Below are 23,707 nucleotides of genomic sequence, written 5' to 3' on the forward strand. Positions count from 1 at the left end.
ATTATGTAAGTTTGTTTTAGTAATATGAATGATTTAATTTTACTAATATTAAATCTTGTTTCAAGTTGAATTTTATTCATTCATGTTAAATTTAGTAAATTATAAAAACATTAGTAATTGTTTTAAATTAATGTAACTACTCTTTAGCCACAGTATTTCTTTACTGTAGCCAGTTAATAGCGACAGTACTTGTTCCTGTAGCCACTTTTTAGCTACAGAAGCAATAGCGTCGGTTGGCGACAGGCATTATTACTGTGGCCATTAACCTTTAGCGACAGTATTAAGAAATAGCGACGGTATTTCCTGTCGCCATTGCTTTGTTTTTTACTAGTGTAGACCCATTGCTAGTCGTAGCTATTACTAATTATTTGTCATTATTGTTCCCGACGTCTTGATAAGTATTATTGAAATAAAATTATTTTTAAGTGAATAGCAATATGGAAAATTAAACAGTTGCTATATTTTGTGGTTGTCACTTTCTTACGCAAGTGGTTCTTATTATGGAAAAAACACATTATAAGAAAAATATAAGGCCCTAAATAAGTACTGATGATGATGTTAATGGAAAAAATTAAAATAATGAAAAAAAGAACAGATAGTTATTTTCTACCAAAACAGTTTCGGACAATTTACAAAGTTTCTACATGATATTTTTGTCAAGTATAGGTTTGTTGAGTTGTTACGCAACAAAAGTTATTTGGTCGATAAAAAAAAACTTGAACATGCACTAGTAAAAACTGACCTTTAACACGAAAAAATGTGTTATTTCCTCATTTTCTGTTGTTGGAGTGATTAAAAGTATATGGTTTTGTGATCAGCTACTAAAACCCATGATGACACTATTGTTAACTTGCGGTAGCCATTATAAACAATAGTAAACAATTGTTAATTAAAGAGTTTATGTTGTTAAAAGTATTAACAACAAACAAAATTACTTTGTTAATAACCGTTATAAATTGTCAATAAATAATCCTTATTGACGTTAATTTTAACAATCCTAAATTTATCAAAATTATTCATCTAAATTCTTAAACAAAAAAATTACATTATATTACATCAAAATATTTAAATTAACTTATCATATTAATATTTAATTACCTTCAATTATTAATCATTTTTTTGATAAATCATAATATATATAAGAGAGTGACACACAAACTAGTTAAAATGACTTCTAGTAAATTAAATGGAAGAAAGTAAGATGATTATGTTAGTTATTAGCTAGGTTGCATTTACTATCCATTAAAAAACAACTTACTTAATAATGACATATTCCTATAACCCATATATATGTGATGTCTAAAAATAATTCTATACATGTAATTTAATTCAATCTCCTTATATAGTAGGAGGGAGAGGAAAGAGAAAGGGAAGAAGAGCTCGTGATGTAACATGTTTATATGAAAATAAACACCATGATTTGGGTAGTTAGGATATGTTTTTAATTATATTTTTTTCGTCTGTTGTTTATTTTTGCGAATGTTACTGATCAGTTTTTTAAGGTATTTTGATTGTCATTTTTCAATTATAGATATGGTTTGTCTAGTTTTGACTTTTAACCTTCTCACTTCTGAGATTTTTAATGAAATATTTTAACCGTTTTAAAAAATAATTTTATACATAATCAACACGTTCAACGTTTTTATAAAAAATAAATATGTGACTAATAGTCACGCAAGAGTAAAGTCTTTGTATGGCCAATAGAGAATTAATTGAAGTTTTGTATGGCCAATATAGAGAGTATTAATTGAAGTTTTTGTATGGCCGGAAAAGTAGTTCACAAATTGGAATTGGTCTACTTAAACTTGTCCAACTCTACATGCATACAATTAATTTGAATTGAACAGCTTGATGGAGATGAGATAGATTGACTATTTCATTATTTTTCCTAGGGCTGCATTTAAGGTAAATGTGGATGTGTTATCTTAATTTCATTGAAATTTTAGTATTTTTACTACATTTGATTTTTTGATATCCGATTTTGTTTTTACCCTTTCTATTTTTGTTTGTATAGTTTTGCTTAAACATTGTATTTTAATAAAATGAAATTAATTAACTTAGCTAAAAATAAAGAATAATAAAAGAGATATAACTTCGCATTGACTTTAAAACCCATTTACACATTTCTAGCACAATTAGAGTATTCTTATTCTCATTAATAACGGATTAAGTTAAAGTGAGGAATCATATCACTATAAATTATAGTGAAATGAGTTTAAACCACTTTGTCTTTTTTTGGGTTCAATTCATTTTCGATTAATGATTTATTGTTAATTTGTCTTTTAATATGGATTCACTCCTAAATAGAAACTTATATATTAGTATTAATTTTAATAATAAAATTCAATTCAATAATTTATTTAATTTTGAAGAGCTCAATTACAAGATACAAATACATGATAAGAAAAAACTTCATCATGCATATTTATAGTGTCACTTTCCTACAACTGAAATTATTAGTGATTGGACAATTAGTGGACATTGTTAGGTTTGGTTGGATAAGTTAGAATTTAATGCTTTAAAGAAAAAATAAATGAAAATATTAGTGTGTGAATATTTCCTATGGGTGATAACTTTATTCATATTGAAATATTATTAGTCTTCAAATACTTATATTAGTGAAATATTAATTATCAAAATTCAAGTATGAGTGAATTAAACCCCAATAATGATAGACGCATCCATATTATATTTTGGTGCATTATTTGACGGGAAACGGATATTTGTACTTTGATTGCATATGCATATATTACATAATACATACATCAACAAACTTATTTTTTTTGAATTAAAGGAGAATTAGCATGACACCTCACATGCATGACTCCACTTAAACTCAAAGAGCTTTCAGATTAAATCGAACCCGTGACCTTTTGGTCTCTTAGTCCGACAATTATCACTACGCCCAACAAACTTATGAGATATGTCATAGAACAAACCAACTTCAAAATAAGCCGCATCTAAAAGTAATTAGTAAAGTTCATCAATATAAGCATAAGCCAAACCATTTACCACCCAAAAGACAAAAACTAAACAAAAACATGCAATTTTCTTCCATTGAATCAGTTCGACTAGGTCCCATTAGGATTCAAGAAATTGAAAGGCAGGAAACACATTTAAAAGGGAAGTAAGAAAAGAAGAGTCCCTAGACATTTCACATCTATCCCTACCAAAATGAAGAACTTGATCATTCTTCTTCCCTGCATTTTCTCTCTATTTCCGAAACTCGGTCTCTCCTCCACCGTTCAAGTGAACTACTACAGTCATATGTGCAGCGACGAAACCTACATTAAACCCAGTCTCTACGAGACCAACTTGAATCTTGCACTGGCCAACCTCTCCTCACAAGCATCATCCAACCGTAGCTTCTACAGATTCACCGTCGGCACTGGCTCCGACCAAGTTTATTCGCTCTACCTCTGCAGGGGTGATGTCAGTCACGATGTTTGTAAATTATGCATTCATAACACCACAAATCTCCTCCCCAAACAATATTGCCCAAACAACAAAGCAGGTGTCATTTGGTACGACGAGTGTATGCTTCTCTACACAAATCTGACCACCTTCTCCATAGGAGTAGAAACTGATGGATACTGGTTTAGCTCCTTCAGTGAATACAACGTGTCAAACCCTTTACAATTAACCAAGGTTCTTCTTTTTTCTTCTTGCAAGTTAATTAATCAAAGTTATTATATATTGTTTTTGATGATTTAAATATAAACTAGGTACTTTCGGATACAATGAATGAACTGATCAAGAAGGCGGTGAGCATTGAAACCTCGCCGCGGTATTTTCAGACTGGGGAGGTTAAATTGACGAAATTTGAAACGTTGTATTGCCTGGTGCAGTGCATTCCGGATATTACAGAGTTTGAATGCAATAGATGCTTGCAAGTGGCATTGGCATATTATCCTAGTTGTTGCACTGTTGGGAGTTTATGGACAAGGATAGTTGCAGAAACTTGTCAATTAAGGTATGATACAGCCCCTTTCTACACTCCGACTCCATCATCTCCTCCACCTCCTCTCGAGGCAGCGGGGTCGTCGGGGACTCCACCAGCCACATATAGTACTCGTGATGGAGGTTGGTAATATATAAGCATTTATACTAATTTTCTTTTATATAACAAGGTTTTCCCAATTTGTTAGTATTGTGTATAGTGATTTTATTAGATTTCAACAAAAACAAAATTATGATGATAAGTTTTATAGATATAAAGGCAAACATGTTTAAGAAATTATACTTCCACTAATTTAAACTCTACCAAATGAATTTGACAGAATATATATATATATATATATATATATATATATTTATGATAGAATAGTGTATAATGATTAATCGTTGCAGAATATGCTATGAGTGTGTGAATACAACATCTCACTTGTTTTTGCAATATTTAGAGTCTACTTTGGACATGATTATGATTAGTATTGAGTGGGTGATGCCCGATTCATTCTTGACTTGTTGAGATGTTTGAATAGAAAATATGTATTCTTTGGATTGATTCAACGTGTCTTTGTCCCGGTTTTCTTCAAGTGGACCATTTAGCTCAAAATTAACCATAAAACGTTCAGTGATTCCGTTTGATCCATTCGTTTATTAATCCATAACACTATTATTATAACGATAAAGGAGGTCTTCTCGTGGAAAACGGTAGAAACGATTAGTGAACTCATTGATGTTTTTAAGAATATTTAAGTTCGTTAATGCTATATTGTTTTATATTTGTTTGTTGTTAAGTATTTCGGTTTACGTTTTCAATATTATTTTCAAATGATTAATCTCTTTATGTTTTAGATTTGTTTTATACACTTGTATTTTGTATTATAGGCTTAAACAATTGTCAGTATATACTTATTTTTCAATAAAAAAAACTAATTTTATACTCAACCTATCATTTCAATGATCGCAACAAGAATTCACATTATTTTGATAGGAAATGGGAGAAGAAGAACAATCATAACTATTGTGAGCGTTGTTCTTTCTTCGGTTCTAGTCATGATGGCAGCATTAATAGGGTTTCTCTATACTCTAAAGAGAAGGAGAATAGAAGAACAAGGTAAATATTTTTCATATAATAATCCTAATCAAGTTCCATCCCTAATATACATGCATCTCACCTTTTCCCCTTAATTTACATGGTTTAGGAAAAAGAATATTTGAACATAGAGGAGAACAGTATGTTGAATCCCAAGATGAGTTCCCTTCGGTTCCATTGGATCTCATAATTAGCGCTACACAAGGTTTCTTAGAAACAAACAAGCTCGGAGAAGGCGGATTTGGTCCTGTTTACAAGGTCAATATAGTTGGATGCAACTTCACAACTAATTTGGAAATTTTCATATTAGCTAACTCAATCTTTTTTATGTAGGGTACACTAATTGATGGTACAGAAATTGCGGTTAAGCGACTATCAAGAAGTTCAGGTCAAGGCCTACAAGAATTCAAGAACGAAGTCTCGTTGATAGCAAGATTGCAACACCGCAATCTTGTTAGACTATTGGGTTGTTGTTTGGAAGGAAAAGAATCCCTTCTAATTTATGAGTATATGCCAAACAAAAGCTTAGACTTTTTCATCTTTAGTAAGTAGTAACTTAATTTATTAGCAGCATATCTATTAATATAGGTTATATTATTATTAACTACATTTCATTCTTTTAAAATTAAAATCAAGATTCAACTCGAGCTCCACAACTAGATTGGAGTAGACGCTTTAATATAATTGATGGGATAGCTCGTGGGATTCTTTACCTACACGAAGATTCTCGACTCCGAATCATACACAGAGACCTTAAAGCTAGCAATATCTTGCTTGATAACGAAATGAATCCAAAGATTTCTGATTTTGGATTGGCGAGGATTGTTGACGTTAATCAAAGTGGGGAAAACACAAGCCGAGTCGCGGGAACATAGTAAGTTTTTCTTTTCAAACACTTGATAATTCTATAGGGAGATTATTTAACACAATTATCATTTGATAATTATGTAAACAGTGGTTACATGGCACCAGAATATGTTTGGCAAGGATTATTTTCAGTCAAATCGGATGTTTATAGCTTCGGAGTTCTTCTACTAGAGATAATAAGCGGAAAGAAAAATTGGAGTTTTGATCAATCCGAGCCTGGAAAAGGTCTCCTAATATATGTAAGTTTCCTTCAATGAAAATGTCAACATATTTGTTTATTTTGAGTAGACCCCGATGATAGTTCGTGTTACTAGATATTTTTTACACATTTATAGTTTGAATACAAAATTGAGATTATTATTGTTTTTAGTTTCCTCAATTACTAACTCTACAGGCATGGAAAGAATGGAGGAATGATAATGGTTTGGAGTTAATCGACCCCGCAATCCAGAAAACGTTTGTTGCGCAAGAAGTATTGAAATGTATACACATTGGCTTACTCTGTGTGCAAGAAGATCCGTCAGATCGACCCACCATGTCAAGTGTGGTCGTAATGCTTCGAAGTGATACGATGAAACTCCCGATACCAGAACAACCATTGTTCTCGCTCCAACGACGTGTTCTGATCCCAACGGGTTCATCATCACAAGAAATGAAAACATTTTCTAATAATGAGGTAACAATGTCCAATATATTTGCCCGATGATCAATGAATTTGAGACTAGTTTTTATTTTATAGGGTATGTTTTCTTAAATATTCAAATAGTTGGTGTGAACTTAAAGATGTAAAATTAAATTCAGAAACAAATCAACCTGGGTCTCTTTGATTTTAGTGTTTTCATCTCATTATGTCTGGGTCAATGAATATTTAGATGTTTGGTTATTACTACCACAAGATTATGTTAATGGCTAATAGCAAAAAATAATATTAGAGAAGAGTTGAAATATTTTTTCAACAAGACTCTCACACTACACAAAAAATAACTTTTACCGACACATAAATTAAGCTTTCGCGGTGTACATGTGCCACCAAAAATATTACCGGCAAATAAATTAGTTTCAGTAAATGGAGTCAACAAAGGTCTCTACCGACACATATATTTATGTCTGTAAGGGTTAATTATGTGTCAGTAAAGACTCTAAAGAGTCACCCACATAATCTTGTGCTGGTAAAGTACAACTATGTGCCGGTAAATAAACTTACTCACATATAAACTTACGCTGGTAAAAAATATTATTTGCCAGTAAATTTATTGAGACTTTTTTTTATATAATTATATTATTATTAAATATATTATTCATACAAATATATTTATAATATATATATATATATATATATATATATATATATATATATATATATATATATATATATATATATATATATATATATATATATATATTTGGTTGATACAAACCAACTATATATTTAAGATCAAAATTATAATTTTCAATTATCAAAATAATTATTTAAATAATTATTAATGAAAGTTCAAAATCCTAATAATCAAAACATTGCAACATAATTGAAAGAATAAATTTGAGATTCATGTCTCAACAAAAATTAAATAGGGCAAAAAATAAGAAAATAATTGAATAAATTTGATATTAATTTATTTATTTGAAGATATATAAAAATGAGAGTTTTCGTCTTAAGCTTTACTACCTTAACTCACATATCCATTTGTCGTCAATCAGTCAATGATAGAACGCTATACCCCGTACATTTTCGGTCATCTAGGTCACCTACGAGATCACGGTCAAAGTAACTCACTATTTCCTCGCCGCCGCCTCTTCTTCAAAACACTAGACCTAAGTGTATAGTGCCTTGAAGGTATCGAAGCACCTGCTTCACCGCCTTGTGATGTATCTCAGTTGGCCTATCCATGAATTTGCTGACAACACCAACAACATAAGAAAGATTTGGCCTTGTATGGAGGACATAGCACAGACAACCAATGACTCCAATCTGAGATCACTCATCTGGAACTCCCCCATCACCTGTTAAAATAAGATCATCCACGTAAATACCAACAATAATTCGGGTATTAGCGTTGCCTCTTTCGTACAGTTTACGAAGCTTAATTGTTTCAAACTATTGTCCAACTTTAGATTTTACGCACGAGGAGCTTGCCTTAGGCCATATAATGACTTTTTTTTAATTTAAGCACCACATATTTCTTCTCTATCAAGTCTTCAAAATCAAGTGTCACTCTAGGTGTTTTTTCCAAGATATTGGTCATGTTCTTGTATATAACATGTCCTTCATCACTCCCAACATGTTTGACCTTGGAGTGGGTAGACCATCGCCTTGATCTCTTTGTTCAGTCACTTGCCCGAGTTGTGGAGGATTCGAGATAGCCTATTGGAACATTCTTGAAGTAGACTATCCTCTTGTTGATCCACTCTCGACTAGGATCGTTTGAATTCCAACATGCTTGTGATTAACATCTTCGTAAATTTTGAAGGGCTGATCACTCTTTTCACTTTGCCAATCTCAGGATACACTTTCTTCGAACATAACATCACGACTCACATGGATCTTTCCATTTTGTGGTTCAAGCAACCTGTGTACCTTACTTCCTTCTTCGACACCAAAATAGATAAACGACTGGCTTATGTCGTATAACTTTTTCAAATGGGGAGTGGTCACCTTGGCGTGCGTAGTACACCCAAACACACGAAGGTGCGCTAGGTGCGACTTCATTCAAGTCCACATCTCAAATGGGTTTTGTCTCGAACAGCTTTGGTTGGAACCTAGTTGAGAAGATGGATTGCATGACGAACTACCTCCCCCCAATTCTTGCTTAGGACTTCCATGCTTTTGAGCAACGACCTACCCATGGCCATCACTGTTCGATTATGCCTCTCCACCACATAATTTTGTTGAGGAGAGTACGGTGAGGTGAATTGTCATTCTATCCCTACTTCTTTGCACAACTATGTGAAATCCCTCGAGAAGAATTCAACTCCTCTATCCGAATGAAGAATTTTGATTTGAAGTCCGATCACATTCTTGACCAATTTCTTCGTCTTCTTAAACGAAGAGCATGCTTCGTCATTTGCTTTCAACATATGGAGCAACATCCACCTGGAATTATCACCAACAATCAACAAAAAATATTGATTTCCTCTTGGGGTTGTTGGAGTGATTAACCCAGATAAGTCAATGTGCAAAAATTCGAGTGACTTTTTTGCTCGAAACTTGGCTTCTAGCGCAAACGGTTATCTCGTTTGTTTTGCAATTAGGCATGTTCGAAAAAGTTGTTTTGGAGGAATAATTTTTGAAACACCAACATCAATTCCCTTATTTATGAGGAACTTTAGTGCTTGAAAGTTAACATGATCGAGACAAGCATGCTATAACCATGCTAGATCTTCAAGATTAGCTAAAAGGAAAACCGATTGTGCCAATTTCAAGAAAATTTGATATAGTCGATTATGAGTTTGTCTCACTTTCATGACAAGGCATGAAGGGTTATTAACAAAGACTTCAATATCTTCTCCATCCATCACCACCCTATGACTCGTCTCGGTAAGTTGCCTCAGACTCACCAGATTACTTTGTAAAGAATGGATGAAAAAAACTCCCTCGAGAAGACATCGATCGCCATTTTTGCATTCGAACATGATAGAACATTTTCCACAAATTTTATTGTGGAACCATCTCTGAACATCACCTTTCCGGTGATTGTCTCGTCTAGTTCAAAGAACTTCTCTTTATCGCCAATCATGTGATTGCTAGAACCATTGTCCAAGAGCCAAGCATATATTGATGTCTCGTCGTTCTTAATTTCTCGAATTTCTGGAGTCAACTTCATTTTATTCAGCATGACAACATTAATTGGCCGAATCTCCTTCGAGATTTCCACAAGCAATGTTGGTTCGACATTGTCCGCGTGGGTAAAGTGTGTTACTTTGTTCTTCTCGCTTGACATTGTGTTGAGTAATGTCTCATCTCGTTGCAATTAAAACTTTTGTCTCGAGGAGCTCCTAGACCACTCGAACCACCTTCTTTGTCTTTCCGAGACAGTGCTCCTCGGCCACCTCTCCCTTGGCCTCTGCCTTGGGTTCTACCTCCTCATCCACGGGTCCCACTATCTGTGGAATCCATTTTCCACTAGTTCAACGAGTCTTTCCCATCCTTTTTCAACAGTGCCTTCCAGGCATTGTTATAACATGTAGGATGAGTTGTCTTCGTATGATTATTGTTGGAGGAGCTATGAGAGTCCAAGATTCTTTTAGGATCTCGTTTTTTGGTTGGAATGTTATTCATTGTGAGATTTTAACAGGCGACATATGTATGAAAAAATGGTGTAATATGCTTTAGGATTTTAACAGACGATATATTCCTTCAATTTTTGTTTAATTTTAAATTTCTAAATGTTAGATGTGGTGAAAAATTATCACTCTAAGAATAAAAGCATTAAGTGGAATGCAAAACAATAGCGAAAAGTAAGAAAGAACAAAATAACGACACAAGTATCTTACCCATGTTTGGACCAACAATGTCCTACATCCTGTTTTTAGGGAATCAATTCAATAGAGTTTTAATAGTGATTACAAACTCTAAATCTCTCTATTTGTTCTAGGTTTTTAGTCTCTCACACTCTTCTCATTTACAATGTATATATATAGGCTTTTAAAATTCATAATTAGGATAAAGATCATGTGATATCTTTGACATCTCCACCATAATATGATCCCGTAGAAATTTAGTTGACATTTCTATAATAATACGATTTGATTTACATCTTCACCATTATGTGATTTTATGCTTTTTTTAATCCAATAAATAATCGCACATATCTTCCTTCCCATTTTTGTACATAACAATGAGGCACGCCAAATTGGGCCTCAAAATCCTAAGCCTCGAGATAAGTAGCGTTCTGTTCATTTGCTCCGCCACGCCATTTTTTTGTGGTGTTTGTCGGACGGTATTGTGATAAACCATCCTGATTCTTTCCTTGATAAACTGATTGAACACCTCTCATAGGTACTCCAAACCATTATTTGTTTGGAGCTTTTTAACCCTTTTCTCGGTCTAAGTCTCTACCATCTTCTTCCACTAATTGAACTTATTAATTGCCTCATTCTTGTGCTTCAAGATGTATACCCAAACCATGTGCAAACAATCATTAATGAATGTGATAATGTACTGACCTCTCCCTGAGTTGTAGTCCTCACCAACCCTCACAAGTTTGAGTGAAGATAATTGAGTGTCTCACGAGTGACCTCAACTGATCGCCCAAACTTCACCCTCGTATCTTTATCGTATATGTAGTTCTAGAAAAACTCCAAATCATCAAGTTTCTCCTTGCCAAAATAGCCTCTCTTATTGAACTCCTTGAAACGTCTCTAACTCACGTGCCCCAATCTCTTATGTCGTAGACTCGTGGGCGATACATCTCGAGGCTCCGCTATTACCGTCATATCACCAACCAATGTGTTTTCTTGAAATTCGTAAAGACTCTTCTTTCGCATGCCTCTCATTAACACTGACGACCCACAATACTTTCTTATCACCCTTCTATGCAAAACCAAGTTGGTTTAGTGAGCCGAGAGAGTTTAAATTTCTCTGAAGGTCCATAATGTGTCTTTCGTTCATCAATACCCTCTCAATTCCATCATGCGTCTTTAAATGCATTGTTCTGTTCCCCATCACCCTATAAGACTTGTTGTTACCTAGCAAAACCTTGTACACCGCAGTCTTCTTGTTACACCCTCATTTCCTACATTTATGCACCTAAATCAATGTGATTTCAAACATAAATGCGGAAGCTCTAGGATGTCTATTGGACATTATCATTGAAATGAATGATATAAAAGTCGGTCCTATGGTCTCGGTCCCTCCTCCTACACACATTTCCGGCACCATGCTCCACTCCAAATCTTCCTTCACCTGCTATGAAATCTGTGCGACTGGGTTCCTACACACACAAGCATAGTGAGTCTAGAGACCCAGAAAGCATTATATATAAGACATTTTAAGACATTGCATCCATGAGTGTTTGTAAGGGTATCTCATCAGTCAATCATGTACAGTTTCATACTTGAGCCATATTGGGACCCTTAGCCTGGAGAGTTGATCCTCCAAGGTAGGCATCCATTCCTCAATTCCACCAGCCATATTTTGGGAGCATCGGACCACCAAAGCTCATGCTGGTATCCATCCTCCCGTATCCGTCAATTCCTCCATAATTATCTCTTAGATTCCATAGCCCTTAAATTAAAACCATCCTTCTTTAGAAAAACCATGGACTTGCAATGAAAACATGCTTTGAAAACCATATGCATCGTTTATATAAAATACATGAATAAATAGCACTGTGTGGGTTTTAGAAAACGTATAGAAAAGTACTTTCCTGATAATTCCTTATTTGCGGAATCATCGGTCGGACCACTCGGTCCTAGGTGCCATTATCCACGGTCATAGATCTTTGTCAAGACCACAGATTCCGAAAAATTGATTTTGGGATGTGACAAACTACCCCTTATAAAGAATTTCGTCCCCGAAATTCGATCATAAGGACAATACTACTAGTGTGTCTATGAAAAATGGTTTCATGAAAAACATTATTTCCAACTATTATGAAAAACGATTTCATGTCATGCAAAACATCATTTAAAAATAATTTACAGACATGAAGGCCTTGGAGGTGCATCTACAGGAGCATATGTGTGAAAGTGCAAAGGTTCGGAACCGTTGCTTCGAACATAAATGCGGAAGCTCTAGGGTGTCTATTGGACATTATCATTGAAATGATTGATATAAAAGTCGGTCCTACGGTCTCGGTCCCTCCTGTTGGGTTTTATTTGGGCTCCCAACTATGAAAAAGGCCCAATAGGGTTCAAGTTCACTTTTAATTCATTAAGGGTATTATAATATTTAAAGGGTTATTTTATAAACTAATTGCTCTAGTATAAAAAGAGCGGCAGCCGTCATTAAGAAGTAGAAGTCAAAAATTAAAAGAGAGGAAGAAAGAGAAATTCTTGTAGCAGACTTTCGCCTACAGTCACGCAGGTTCATCAAACTCACGTCGGAGATTCAAACGGAGTTCTTTCTGGGGCTTAAAGGTTCTTCCTAATTTAAGTTTTTATTTGACTTGTTTGGGACCAAAAAGTTGTATCTTTTTGGGTATGCCCTTTTATATTTTTGCGGTATTAAAGGTTGTTATACCTTGATTGTATTCCCAACTCTGATTTTAGTGAAGCTTGAACTGGACGTAAAGTCCCGTGGTTTTTACTCCTTGTTTTGAGGAGGTTTTCCACGTAAAAATTCCGTGTGTGCATTGTGTTATTTATTTCCGCTTTTACTTGTGCTTTATTTGCTCCTAAGTTTTTCAATCAAGTAGGGAATAAAATATACGTTTTTCCCAACAAGTGGTATTAGAGCTTGGTTAGCTGTTTATGACTTGATTGAATTATGGAGATAAACACAAGTAGGATGATTTTGCTCAGTGGTTCAAATTATCAAATTTGGAAAGGAAAGATGAAGGATTTGTTATTTGTTAAGGCTTTACACTTACCCGTTTTTTGTAGTGAGAAACATGCATCCAAATCTGACGAGGAATGGAATTTTGAGCATGAACAGGTATGTGGTTTTATTCGTCAGTTTGTTGAAGAGAATGTTTACAACCAAATCCAACATGAGACAAATGCACAATCTTTATGGAATAAACTTGAAAATTTATATGCTTCAAAGACTAGAACTAATAAATTATTCTTGCTTCAGAAATTAATTCATTTAAGATATAATGATAGTGCTTCTATGGCTGATCATTTAAATGAGTTTCAAGGTGTTCTTGATCAGATGTCAGGCATGGGAATTAAGTTTGAAGATGATGTTCAAGGACTTTGGTTATTGACTACTCTACCCGATTCGTGGGAAACGTTTAAGGTTTCTCTTTGTAATTCTGTTGCTAATGGTGCAGTAACTCTACAGATGGTCAAAGGTGGCATCATGAATGAGGAATTAAGAAGAAAATCTCAAGGGTCTTCGATAAATTCAAATGTGTTGGTTACTGAAAATAAGGGAGACAGATGAACGTGGGTGGAAAAGACAATGCGAGACATAAGAGTCGAAGTAAGTCCAAATCCAAGTACAAGTCAACTGAATGTTATTATTGCGGTAAAAGGGGGCACATTAAGAAAGACTGCTTTAAGTTGAAACGCGAAATGAGCGGATCTAATCAAAATAAAGATGCTGGTGAAGATCGCGTGTCAATAGCGACTTCAAATGATCTTGTAACTGTCCACGATGAGAATACAATTAACCTTGTATGTAATGAGTCGAGTTGGGTGTTTGACACCGGAGCTTCCTTGCATGTTACGCCAAGGAAAGACTATTTTACGTCTTATACTTCAGGTGATTTTGGAGTATTGAAGATGGGTAATGACGGCTTAAGTAAGGTTATTAGTATTGGTGACGTTTGCTTGGATTCTGGTAATGGGTCAAAATTACTACTTAAGGATGTTCGACATGCTCCAGATATTAGGTTGAATTTGATTTCAACTGGAAAACTTGATGATGATGGTTTCACGAGTAGTTTTGGTTCTGGAAAATGGAAACTTTCTAAAGGTAACTTGATTATAGCTCGAGGAGAGAAATATTCTAATTTATATTTGATGCAAACTTCGATATGCAAGGATAGTGTGAATGTTGTACGGAGTAAAGATGCTTCTAAATTATGGCACAGAAGACTTGGTCACATCAGCATAATCTTCTTATTGTGTTGGTTAAGAAAAATGCTATTTCTGGTTTAAATGTGACCGATTTGGAGAAATGTTCTTATTGTGTTGCTGGAAAACAAACTAGAGTATCGTTCAAGCATAATCTTCCTTTAAGAAAGTCAAAAGTCTTAGAGCTGGTGCATTCAGACGTTTGTGGTCCTTTAAAGGTACGAACTATTAGTGGTGCTCTTTATTTTGTAACGTTTATTGATGATCATTCCAGGAAGCTTTGGGTATATGTTTTAAAGTCTAAAGACGAGGTTTTAGACAAGTTCAAAGAGTTCCATACTCTTGTTGAAAGAGAGACCGGGAAGAAGATCAAGTGCATTCGTAGTGATAATGGTGGTGAATATTGTGGTCCATTTGATGCATATTGCAGACAACAAGGGATCAGACATTAGAAAACACCTCCAAAGACTCCTCAGTTGAATTCTTGCAGAAAGGATGAACAGAACACTTGTTGAGAGGATCAGATGTTTGCTTTCAGAATCAAAGTTATCTCAAACGTTTTGGGGTGAAACATTACTTACTGTAGTACATGTTATTAATTTGAGTCCTACAATTGCTTTGGACGGTGAAGTTCCAAATAAGGTATGGACTCGTAAAAATATTTCGTATGATCATTTACGAGTATTTGGATGCATGTGCTCTGTTTATATTCCAAAGGATGAAAGATCAAAGTTGGATGTAAAGAGTCGAGAATGCATTTTCTTGGGTTATGGTCAAGATGAATTTGGTTACAGATTATACGATCCAGTTGCAAAGAAGCTTGTCAGAAGTCGTGATGTCATCTTTTATGAAGATGAGACTATTGAAAACATTGATAAAGCTAAAAATAGTGAGTTGAAGGGAAAAGGTGATTGGATAGATTCAGATCCAGTTCAATTATCTGAATCACCTAATTCAACAGAAAATCAATTGCAACAGGATGATTCTCAAGATGAACATGATGTTCAAGTGGAGAATATTAGTAACGAGCAAGAGGAATTATCTACAATTCTATCTAGAAGATCAACAAGAGATAGACAACCTTCTACGAAATATTCTATTAATGAATATGTTTTAGTGACCGATGGGGGAGAGCCAGAGTCATATGAAGAAGCTATGGATAGTGAATCCAAGCATAAATGGGTTGATGCTATGAAAGATGAGATGAAATCTCTACATGATAATCATACTTTTGAGTTGGTAGAATTACCAAAAGGAAAGAAAGCTTTGAAGAACAGGTGGGTATACAGACTGAAGCAAGATGATCATACTTCAGCTCCACGATACAAAGCTCGTTTGGTTGTCAAAGGGTTTAGTCAAAGAAAGGGAATTGACTTTGAAGAAATTTTCTCTCCTGTTGTTAAGATGACTTCAATCAGAACTATATTGAGTTTGGCAGCTAGTCTTGATTTAGAAGTTGAACAGATGGACGTGAAGACGACCTTTCTTCACGGTGATTTAGAGGAAGAGATTTATATGGATCAACCTGATGGTTTTGAGGTCAAGGGTAAAGAGAATTGTGTTTGCAAGTTGAATAAGAGTTTGTATGGATTGAAGCAATCTCCACGACAATGGTACAAGAAGTTTTAGTTATTTATGAAGCAGCACGGATATAAAAAGACTACTTCCGATCATTGTGTGTTTGTGCAAAAATTCTCTCTTTATGATTTTGTTATTCTGTTACTTTATGTTGATGATATGCTTATTATTGGTCAAAGTGCTGCGAGAATTGATAGGTTGAAACAAGACCTAGGGAAATCCTTTGCAATGAAGGATCTTGGACAAGCAAAGCAGATTCTTGGAATTAGAAACAGTCGTGACAGAAAGATGAAAAGGTTATGGTTGTCTCAAGAAAAATATATTGAGAAAGTGTTACAAAGATTCAATATAGAGAATGCTAAAAGTTTCGGCACACCTTTAGCGGCTCATTTTAAATTGAGCTCCGAATATAGTCCTTCAAATGATGATGAGAAGGAATATATGAAGAATGTTCCCTATAGTTCAGCTGTTGGTAGTCTTATGTATGCCATGGTTAGCACGAGACCAGATTTAGCTTATGTTGTTGGTACTGTCAGCAGGTTTCTTTCAAATCCGGGTAATGAACATTGGGAAGCGGTGAAATGGATATTGAGATATCTTAGAGGCACATCAAGTATGAAACTTTGCCTTGGAAATGAGAATCCAAATTTAGTTGGTTATACCGACTCCGATATGGCAGGTGATGGTGATTCAAGAAAATCCACTTCAGGCTATTTAATTAATTTTGGAGGGGGAGCTATTTCTTGGCAATCGAGACTACAGAAGTGTGTTGCAATGTCAACCGCGGAGGCTGAGCTTATTGCAGCTACGGAAGCTTGTAAGGAGCTGATTTGGGTTAAGAAATTATTATTTGAACTTGATATTGTGCAAGAAAGTATGTGATTCTCTGTGATAGACAAAGCGCTATTTATCTAGCGAAAAATTCAACATTTCATTCTAGATCTAAACATATTGATGTGAGGTATCATTGGATACATGATGCGTTAGATGAAAAGTTGTTGATTTTAGAAAAGGTGCATACAAACGATAATGGCGCCGATATGATGACTAAGGAACTACCACTAAACAAGTTCAAGTTTTGTTGTTCAACCACCGGGTTGACAACATCTTTCCCATAGTTGTGAGGGGGGAGTTTGTTGGGTTTTATTTGGGCTCCCAACTATGAAAAAGGCCCAATAGGGTTCAAGTTCACTTTTAATTCATTAAGGGTATTATAATATTTAAAGGGTTATGTTATAACCTAATTGCTCTAGTATAAAAAGAGCGGCAACCGTCATTAAGAAGTAGAAGTCAAAAATTAAAAGAGAGGAAGAAAGAGAAATTCTTGTAGCATACTTTCGCCTACAGTCACGCAGGGTTCATCAAACTCACGTCGGAGATTCAAACGGAGTTCTTTCTGGGGCTTAAAGGTTCTTCCTAATTTAATTTTTTATTTGACTTGTTTGGGACCAAAAAGTTGTATCTTTTTGGGTATGCCCTTTTATCTTTTTGCGGTATTAAAGGTTGTTATACCTTGATTGTATTCCCAACTCTGATTTTAGTGAAGCTTGAACTGGACGTAAAGTCCCGTGGTTTTTACTCCTTGTTTTGAGGAGGTTTTCCACGTAAAAATTCTGTGTGTGCATTGTGTTATTTATTTCCGCTTTTACTTATGCTTTATTTGCTCCTAAGTTTTTCAATCAAGTAGGGAATAAAATATATGTTTTTCCCAACACCTCCTCCCACACACATTTCCGGCACCAAGCTCCACTCCAAATCTTTCTTCACCTGCTATGAAATCTGTGCGGCTGGGTTCCAACACCACACAAGCATAGTGAGTCTAGAGACCCAGCAAGCATTATATATAAGACATTATAAGACATTGCATCCATGAGTGTTTTTAAGGGTATCTCATCAGTCAATCATGTACAGTTTCATACTTGAGCCATATTGGGACCCTTAGCCCGGAGAGTTGATCCTCCAAGGTAGGCATTCATTCATCAATTCCACAAGCCATATTTTAGGAGCATCGGACCACCAGAGCTCATGCTGGTAGCCATCCTCTAGTATCCGTCAATTCCTCCATGATTATCTCATAGATTCCATACCCCTTAACTTAAAACCATCCTTATTTAGAAAACCATAGACTTGCAATGAAAACATGCTTTGAAAACCATATGCATCGTTTATATAAAATACATGAATAAATAGAACTGTGTGGGTTTTAGAAAACGTATAGAAAAGTACTTGCCTGATAATTCCTTATTTGCGGAATCATCGGTCGGACCACTCGGTCCTGGGTGTCATCATCCACGGTCATAGATCTCTGTCAAGACCGCAGATTCCTCGGTCAAAAAAGTTTATTTGGGGATGTGACATTTCTCATAGGTCTCGAACCAACTCTCGTTAGGTGTCATATGATATAAACACCCAAAATCCATAATCCAACACTTTTTGGACTGATTAATGGATAATGAGATCATCCACACTTTCATACCCATTCTTGACCTCTTGAAAAACCGTCGTATCTCCGCTCTTCTTTCCGTCATTACTCAAATCTGGACAATCTCGCTTAAAGTGCCCCTCTTTGTCACAATTATAGCACTTAGTATATTTCTTCCCAAGAGACATTGAATGCCTCTTCTTATTGCTTTTATTGTCTCTTCTCTCGGTTCTTCCTCGAACCAAAAATCCATCTCCACTTACATTTCTCTCTTCATTCTTATTCTTTTGGTTCTTCAATCTCAACGCACTCATCACATCATTGAGGGTAACATCTTCCCTTCCATGCTTGAGTATGTCTACGAACGTCTAATACGACTCGATAAAAATTCAAAAGCATCAGCGCCTTATCCTCATCCTTATTTCTCCTTGATGTTTTCCAAATCAAGAAGACTCTCGACATAATCGTTGAGATGCATCTACAAGTCCTTCCCCTTAGCCATTATAAACTTGAAGAATCACTTCTTGATATAGATCTAAGACGACAATTACTTTATCATATACAAAGACTACAACGAAGTTTCACATATGTTGTCGTCTTGACACTAGCAACCTCTCATAATAAATTATCGTTGAGACTAAGAATCAAGGTTCTATAGGCCTTTTCTAACACCTCCATCTTTTTTTTCCGCGTCCATCGAGGTCGGTAATTGCGATTCCTCCTTGAGTGCATTAGAAACTCCCATGTTTCCTATGTATGCCCTCATCACATCTTCCATCACCCAAAGTCCTTCATCCCATCGAACTTCTCGATATCAACTCTAGAAATCGACCCCATCTCAAATCTTCAAAATAATTGACCGAATCAAGAAACTTCACCAAACAAATTGAACCGCGACTACCTTAGACCAACTTGGCTCTAATACTATTTTGTGTTGAAAAACTATCACCTTAAGAACGAAAGCGGAATAATAGTAAGCGTAGTGGAATGCAGAACAATAGCAAAAATGTCCTACGTCCTACTTTCGGAGAATCGATTCCATAGAGTTGTAATAGGGATTACAAACTCTATCTATCTCTATTTGATTTACGTTTTTAGTCTCTCACACTCTTCTAGTTTACAATATATATATATATGCTTTTAAAATTGATAATTATGGTAAAGATCATGAAATCTTTGACATCTCTACCATGATATGATCTCGTGACGATTTAGTTGACATTTCCATAATAAAACAATTTGATTGACAATTTCATTATTATGAGATTTCATGTCGTTTTATATCCAACAAATAATCACACATATCTTCCTTCTCTTTTTTGTACCTAACATTGTGGCACACCAAATTATGCCTCAAAACTTTAGGCCCAATTCCACATTAGATTTAGGACTTCATGTTATATAATTATTTGTTCATATGTTACTATTAGGTTTGTAGAGTTTCATTTAATTTGGGATCGATTTAGATCACCAAAAGTCTAGTTAAGAAGTTGGAAGAACATCATATCTATTGTTGTGGCAGCGCATAAGACCAAAGAATCGCACATGCATGCACGTTGAGGAAGTATCGGACCGAGAAAACTAACCTGGATCGCGTGTGGATGCCAACCGACTTAGGAGCCCTTCCACACGCGAAGATCAATCCCTTATCGACGCTTATAACTCTTCCAGATGTTCTTTCACACGCAGTACCGAGAAAAAGCCAAACTCTATGCCTTTTTAGATTTTCCGATACTTAGGAATAACAAAACTGACCCGGGTTGCGCTGTCAATTCTTCACCCGACAAAGAAAATCATTTTCTCCCTTACTGACGTGTAGAACCAAGAAGATGAATCCTAATACTGTAGGTTTCTAACCCGATCGAGAAGACTTAACACTTCGCTAAGTTTCCCGTCACTTCCTACTGATGGAGGGATCCACCCGATAGTTGATGCTACTAGTTTGCATTCGACCGAGTGATGGAAACCCCATTTTTTTCCAACACATCTTACCGATAGATATCCCTTAGGTTTTTATTGTTTTATGCACCAGATACTTAGCCTCTTAAGGTTATATTTTGGACCCAATAGAAGACCAAAACTAAGATCTCCTTCATTCATTGTTGTTGAAGATAGTTGAGGACAGATTCTGCTACTCACCTAGGACTGATAGAGGCTACTGCACGCTGAGACGGAAGAAATCGACAATCGATAGATAGTCGTTGCACGCTAGGACTGACGCTCGTTGCATGCTAGGATTGACAAATATGTTCCCGTTATTGGATACATTCTACAATTGATACTTGGCATCTGAACGAAGATTCTGCACCCGAGAGAATCCATTGCTTTCTATCGATCGAGAAACAATGATCACTGCACCTGAGGACCAACACTCGATGCACCCGAGGACCAAGGACTAGTGATTGCTGCACCGAGGACCAACACTTGTTGCACCCGAGGAACGATGATTGATGCTTGTTGCACCTAAGGACTAAGGACCAACGCTCGATGCATCCTATGACCGAGGACTGACGCTTGCTACATGTTGGGACCAAGGACCGATGATCATTGCACGTTTCTCAACCGATGAGGCAGATTGTGACCGAGGAGATGACCGCGACCGAGCCTAACATCTATTCTTCATCCATAACCGATTTAGGTTCATACTCTGGCCGAAAATAGGTTTTTCGACCGTGGGGGTTAACCATAGTCCTTTGCTTCTATTTTTTATATATTTTTTTGTTTTGTTTTAGGGTTTAGGCTTTTATTTGATTTCGTTGGTTTTTCTTTTATGTAAGTTTGTGGCTTATTTGATCATAGGGTAGCATAAAATATTTAAAAATTGTAAATCATAAAAATTTTAAAAATGACCAAATTAATTAGTATAGACCTTTGGGGCATTGTGGGATATAGCATCTAAAAAAATTTCTCCCACACATAATCAAACGCCGAACTCATATGTTTTAATTTCCTATTTTTTTAAATTATGTGGCGACTCTCTAGTTGTGATGTTAATTAAAATCGGAAAAAAATAAATCTAAAGATGGCATATGACATACTTCCTATTAAATATCCCAATCTCTTCCAGATTCGACGGGATGATAAATTATTGAGTTGTCTATATAAAGCCTCGTATTTTTTAAAACTTAATTTTTTGATAACTTTAAAATCAATTCCCCTCACTTACTTTTTCAAAATCATCATTTTCAAAGAGCGTCCCAGTTTCTTAAAAACTCTAAACTAGCGACGACGTTAAGTCGATCACAGTTTTATGACAACTTTGTTGGGGATATTCGACGTTTAGTTCAAAAAGTAATTTCGGCCAAGTATTTAAATTATCTTGCATTTTAATTCGAACTCCATTATAACCTTACTTGATTTGTATACATGAGACATAGAGCCCCAATGTAAAGATGTATAAGTATAGATCATTAAATGAAGCTTATCCATCTATATTTTATGTGATTGGGGTAGTCAATATAGATGACACCCTCAATCCAGCCAAGAAAGCTTATTAATTTTGTGAGATGAGAAAAGCTTAGAAAAAATCTCAGATTAATCCTCCCTTCTTTTCAAAACTCTCCTACTCTTGAAAATGAGGGATTTTGTAATAGTGGTTAGGGGTACGTCCAATTGAGAGTCCCTCTTATCCGATTACCAACTTTATCCGATTACTCTCGAATGTCTATGGAGTTTCCTTATTGGCGGATAAACTCTCTCTTATTCGATTACCAACTTTAGATCAAAAGGTCAAAAATTCAATTCTACTAGGTTGTTGCCTCATCTCGTCATGTCGAGCAACAAACCCACGCCACGAAATCTTTTACATTACATGACTACTATCTATATGACAAATACATGTATGCATATAATTATATTTAGGCACTCATTTTATCCATTTGAGATTCAAAAATGTTATGAACATGTATACAATTTCAAATTTTCAAGTTAAACCCAGGAACTCTAAAGGAGGAAATCGAGGAAACTTAGAGAAGCTAAAAAGATAATCTAATCTAACGAGTTATTGCCTTTGTGTCTTTATTACTTTGATTCTAGACATAAACATAGTTAAAATGAGCATCACTAAGGAACACAAAGAGAGTTTAAGGATCCATAGAGAACTCGAGGCAAAGAACACTAAGGAATTAGAGACAACTATAAATAAACTCGATGTGCTGAAAAAAAGACGAGAGGCTCACTAGGAGGAACACCAAGAAAGACGAGGAAAACATGAAAAGAAAATTTCACCCATTCAGACGGAAAAGAGATTACTTTTCATAGTTAGAGTCTTTTGGTACTCGAGAGCAACAATTGTAAAGGGAAGATAGGGGGTGTTTGTTTTCATTTTATTTTTATGAGTTTGTGACTTTATTCACACATTTAGGATTTATAATAAAATTACTCATTTCTATCTTACTCATCCTATATACATGTTATCTATTAGGAATGGAAAATTGAGCGTTTATTGCGATTATAGAGACTACGTGCATACAAGAAGGGAATTGATTGTCTTATCTTAATAGAAGTTTTAAACTTATCTTGTTCCCTTGAACATAGAGCCTAGCTTTTGCAACAACTATTTCACGTGATCCAATAATAGGTCGCTACTCAGTATGCGATATACTCTCGAGTCATTATACCAAAGCAATGTCGGACACGTACAGACAAACGAATTCACACTCTAAGCAGTACACCAGTTTGATTTACTATAATCGAAACTGAAGCGATGGAAAGCAAGGCTGACTTGAGGGCGTTAAAGGACAAGATAGGTCTTCTAATGATCTGTGTCGAAGTAATAATTCGCATTATTGGTCCGCAGCCGAAATCCCCTCTGCACACTTCCAATTATAATCTTTTATTCCAAGTTGAGCAAACCAAGGTTACTACCAATGAGAACCTTGAGATTGAAGACTACCATGGTTCAAGCTAATAGACAGTTAGCATGGATCCAGCAACTCTAGAAAGGCAAGGCGATAGTGATTGAACATGATGTTGAGTTTGAGGAGGTTAATAAGAAGGCCAATGAGGATAGAATAGTTAGAATGAAATTATTCAGGTCCACTAAGGGATAGGTTGGTTCTGGGAAGGCTCAAGATAATGTTGATGAAATGAGAAAGATGTAGACAAAAATTCTGGGG

At 35.4% G+C, this 23,707-nt stretch overlaps 1 protein-coding gene across 1 annotated transcript; it reads left to right on the forward strand.

The window, feature by feature from the left end:
* Positions 1–3,164: 3,164 nt before the first annotated feature.
* On the forward strand, positions 3,165–6,668 carry LOC124941254 (cysteine-rich receptor-like protein kinase 10). Its single transcript, XM_047481551.1, has 8 exons — positions 3,165–3,648; positions 3,726–4,083; positions 4,940–5,062; positions 5,151–5,299; positions 5,375–5,585; positions 5,678–5,915; positions 5,997–6,147; positions 6,303–6,668. The coding sequence occupies exons 1-8, from the start codon at positions 3,175–3,177 to the stop codon at positions 6,612–6,614; spliced, it is 2,016 nt and encodes a 671-aa protein (XP_047337507.1). The 5' UTR covers positions 3,165–3,174; the 3' UTR covers positions 6,615–6,668.
* The last annotated feature ends 17,039 nt before the right edge of the window (positions 6,669–23,707 follow it).

The sequence above is a fragment of the Impatiens glandulifera genome, chromosome 6 (assembly GCF_907164915.1).
Source record: "Impatiens glandulifera chromosome 6, dImpGla2.1, whole genome shotgun sequence".
In the NCBI taxonomy this organism is placed as follows: domain Eukaryota; kingdom Viridiplantae; phylum Streptophyta; class Magnoliopsida; order Ericales; family Balsaminaceae; genus Impatiens; species Impatiens glandulifera.

What these genes read in the sequence shown, in the direction of transcription:
- LOC124941254 (XM_047481551.1), top strand. Translation starts at nt 3,175, where the DNA reads ATGAAGAACTTGATCATTCTTCTTCCCTGCATTTTCTCTCTATTTCCG. An exon ending in GATTTGGTCCTGTTTACAAG is followed by an intron (nt 5,300 to 5,374) that starts GTCAATATAGTT and finishes TTTTTTATGTAG; the next exon opens with GGTACACTAATTGATGGTAC. An exon ending in CTTAGACTTTTTCATCTTTA is followed by an intron (nt 5,586 to 5,677) that starts GTAAGTAGTAAC and finishes ATTAAAATCAAG; the next exon opens with ATTCAACTCGAGCTCCACAA.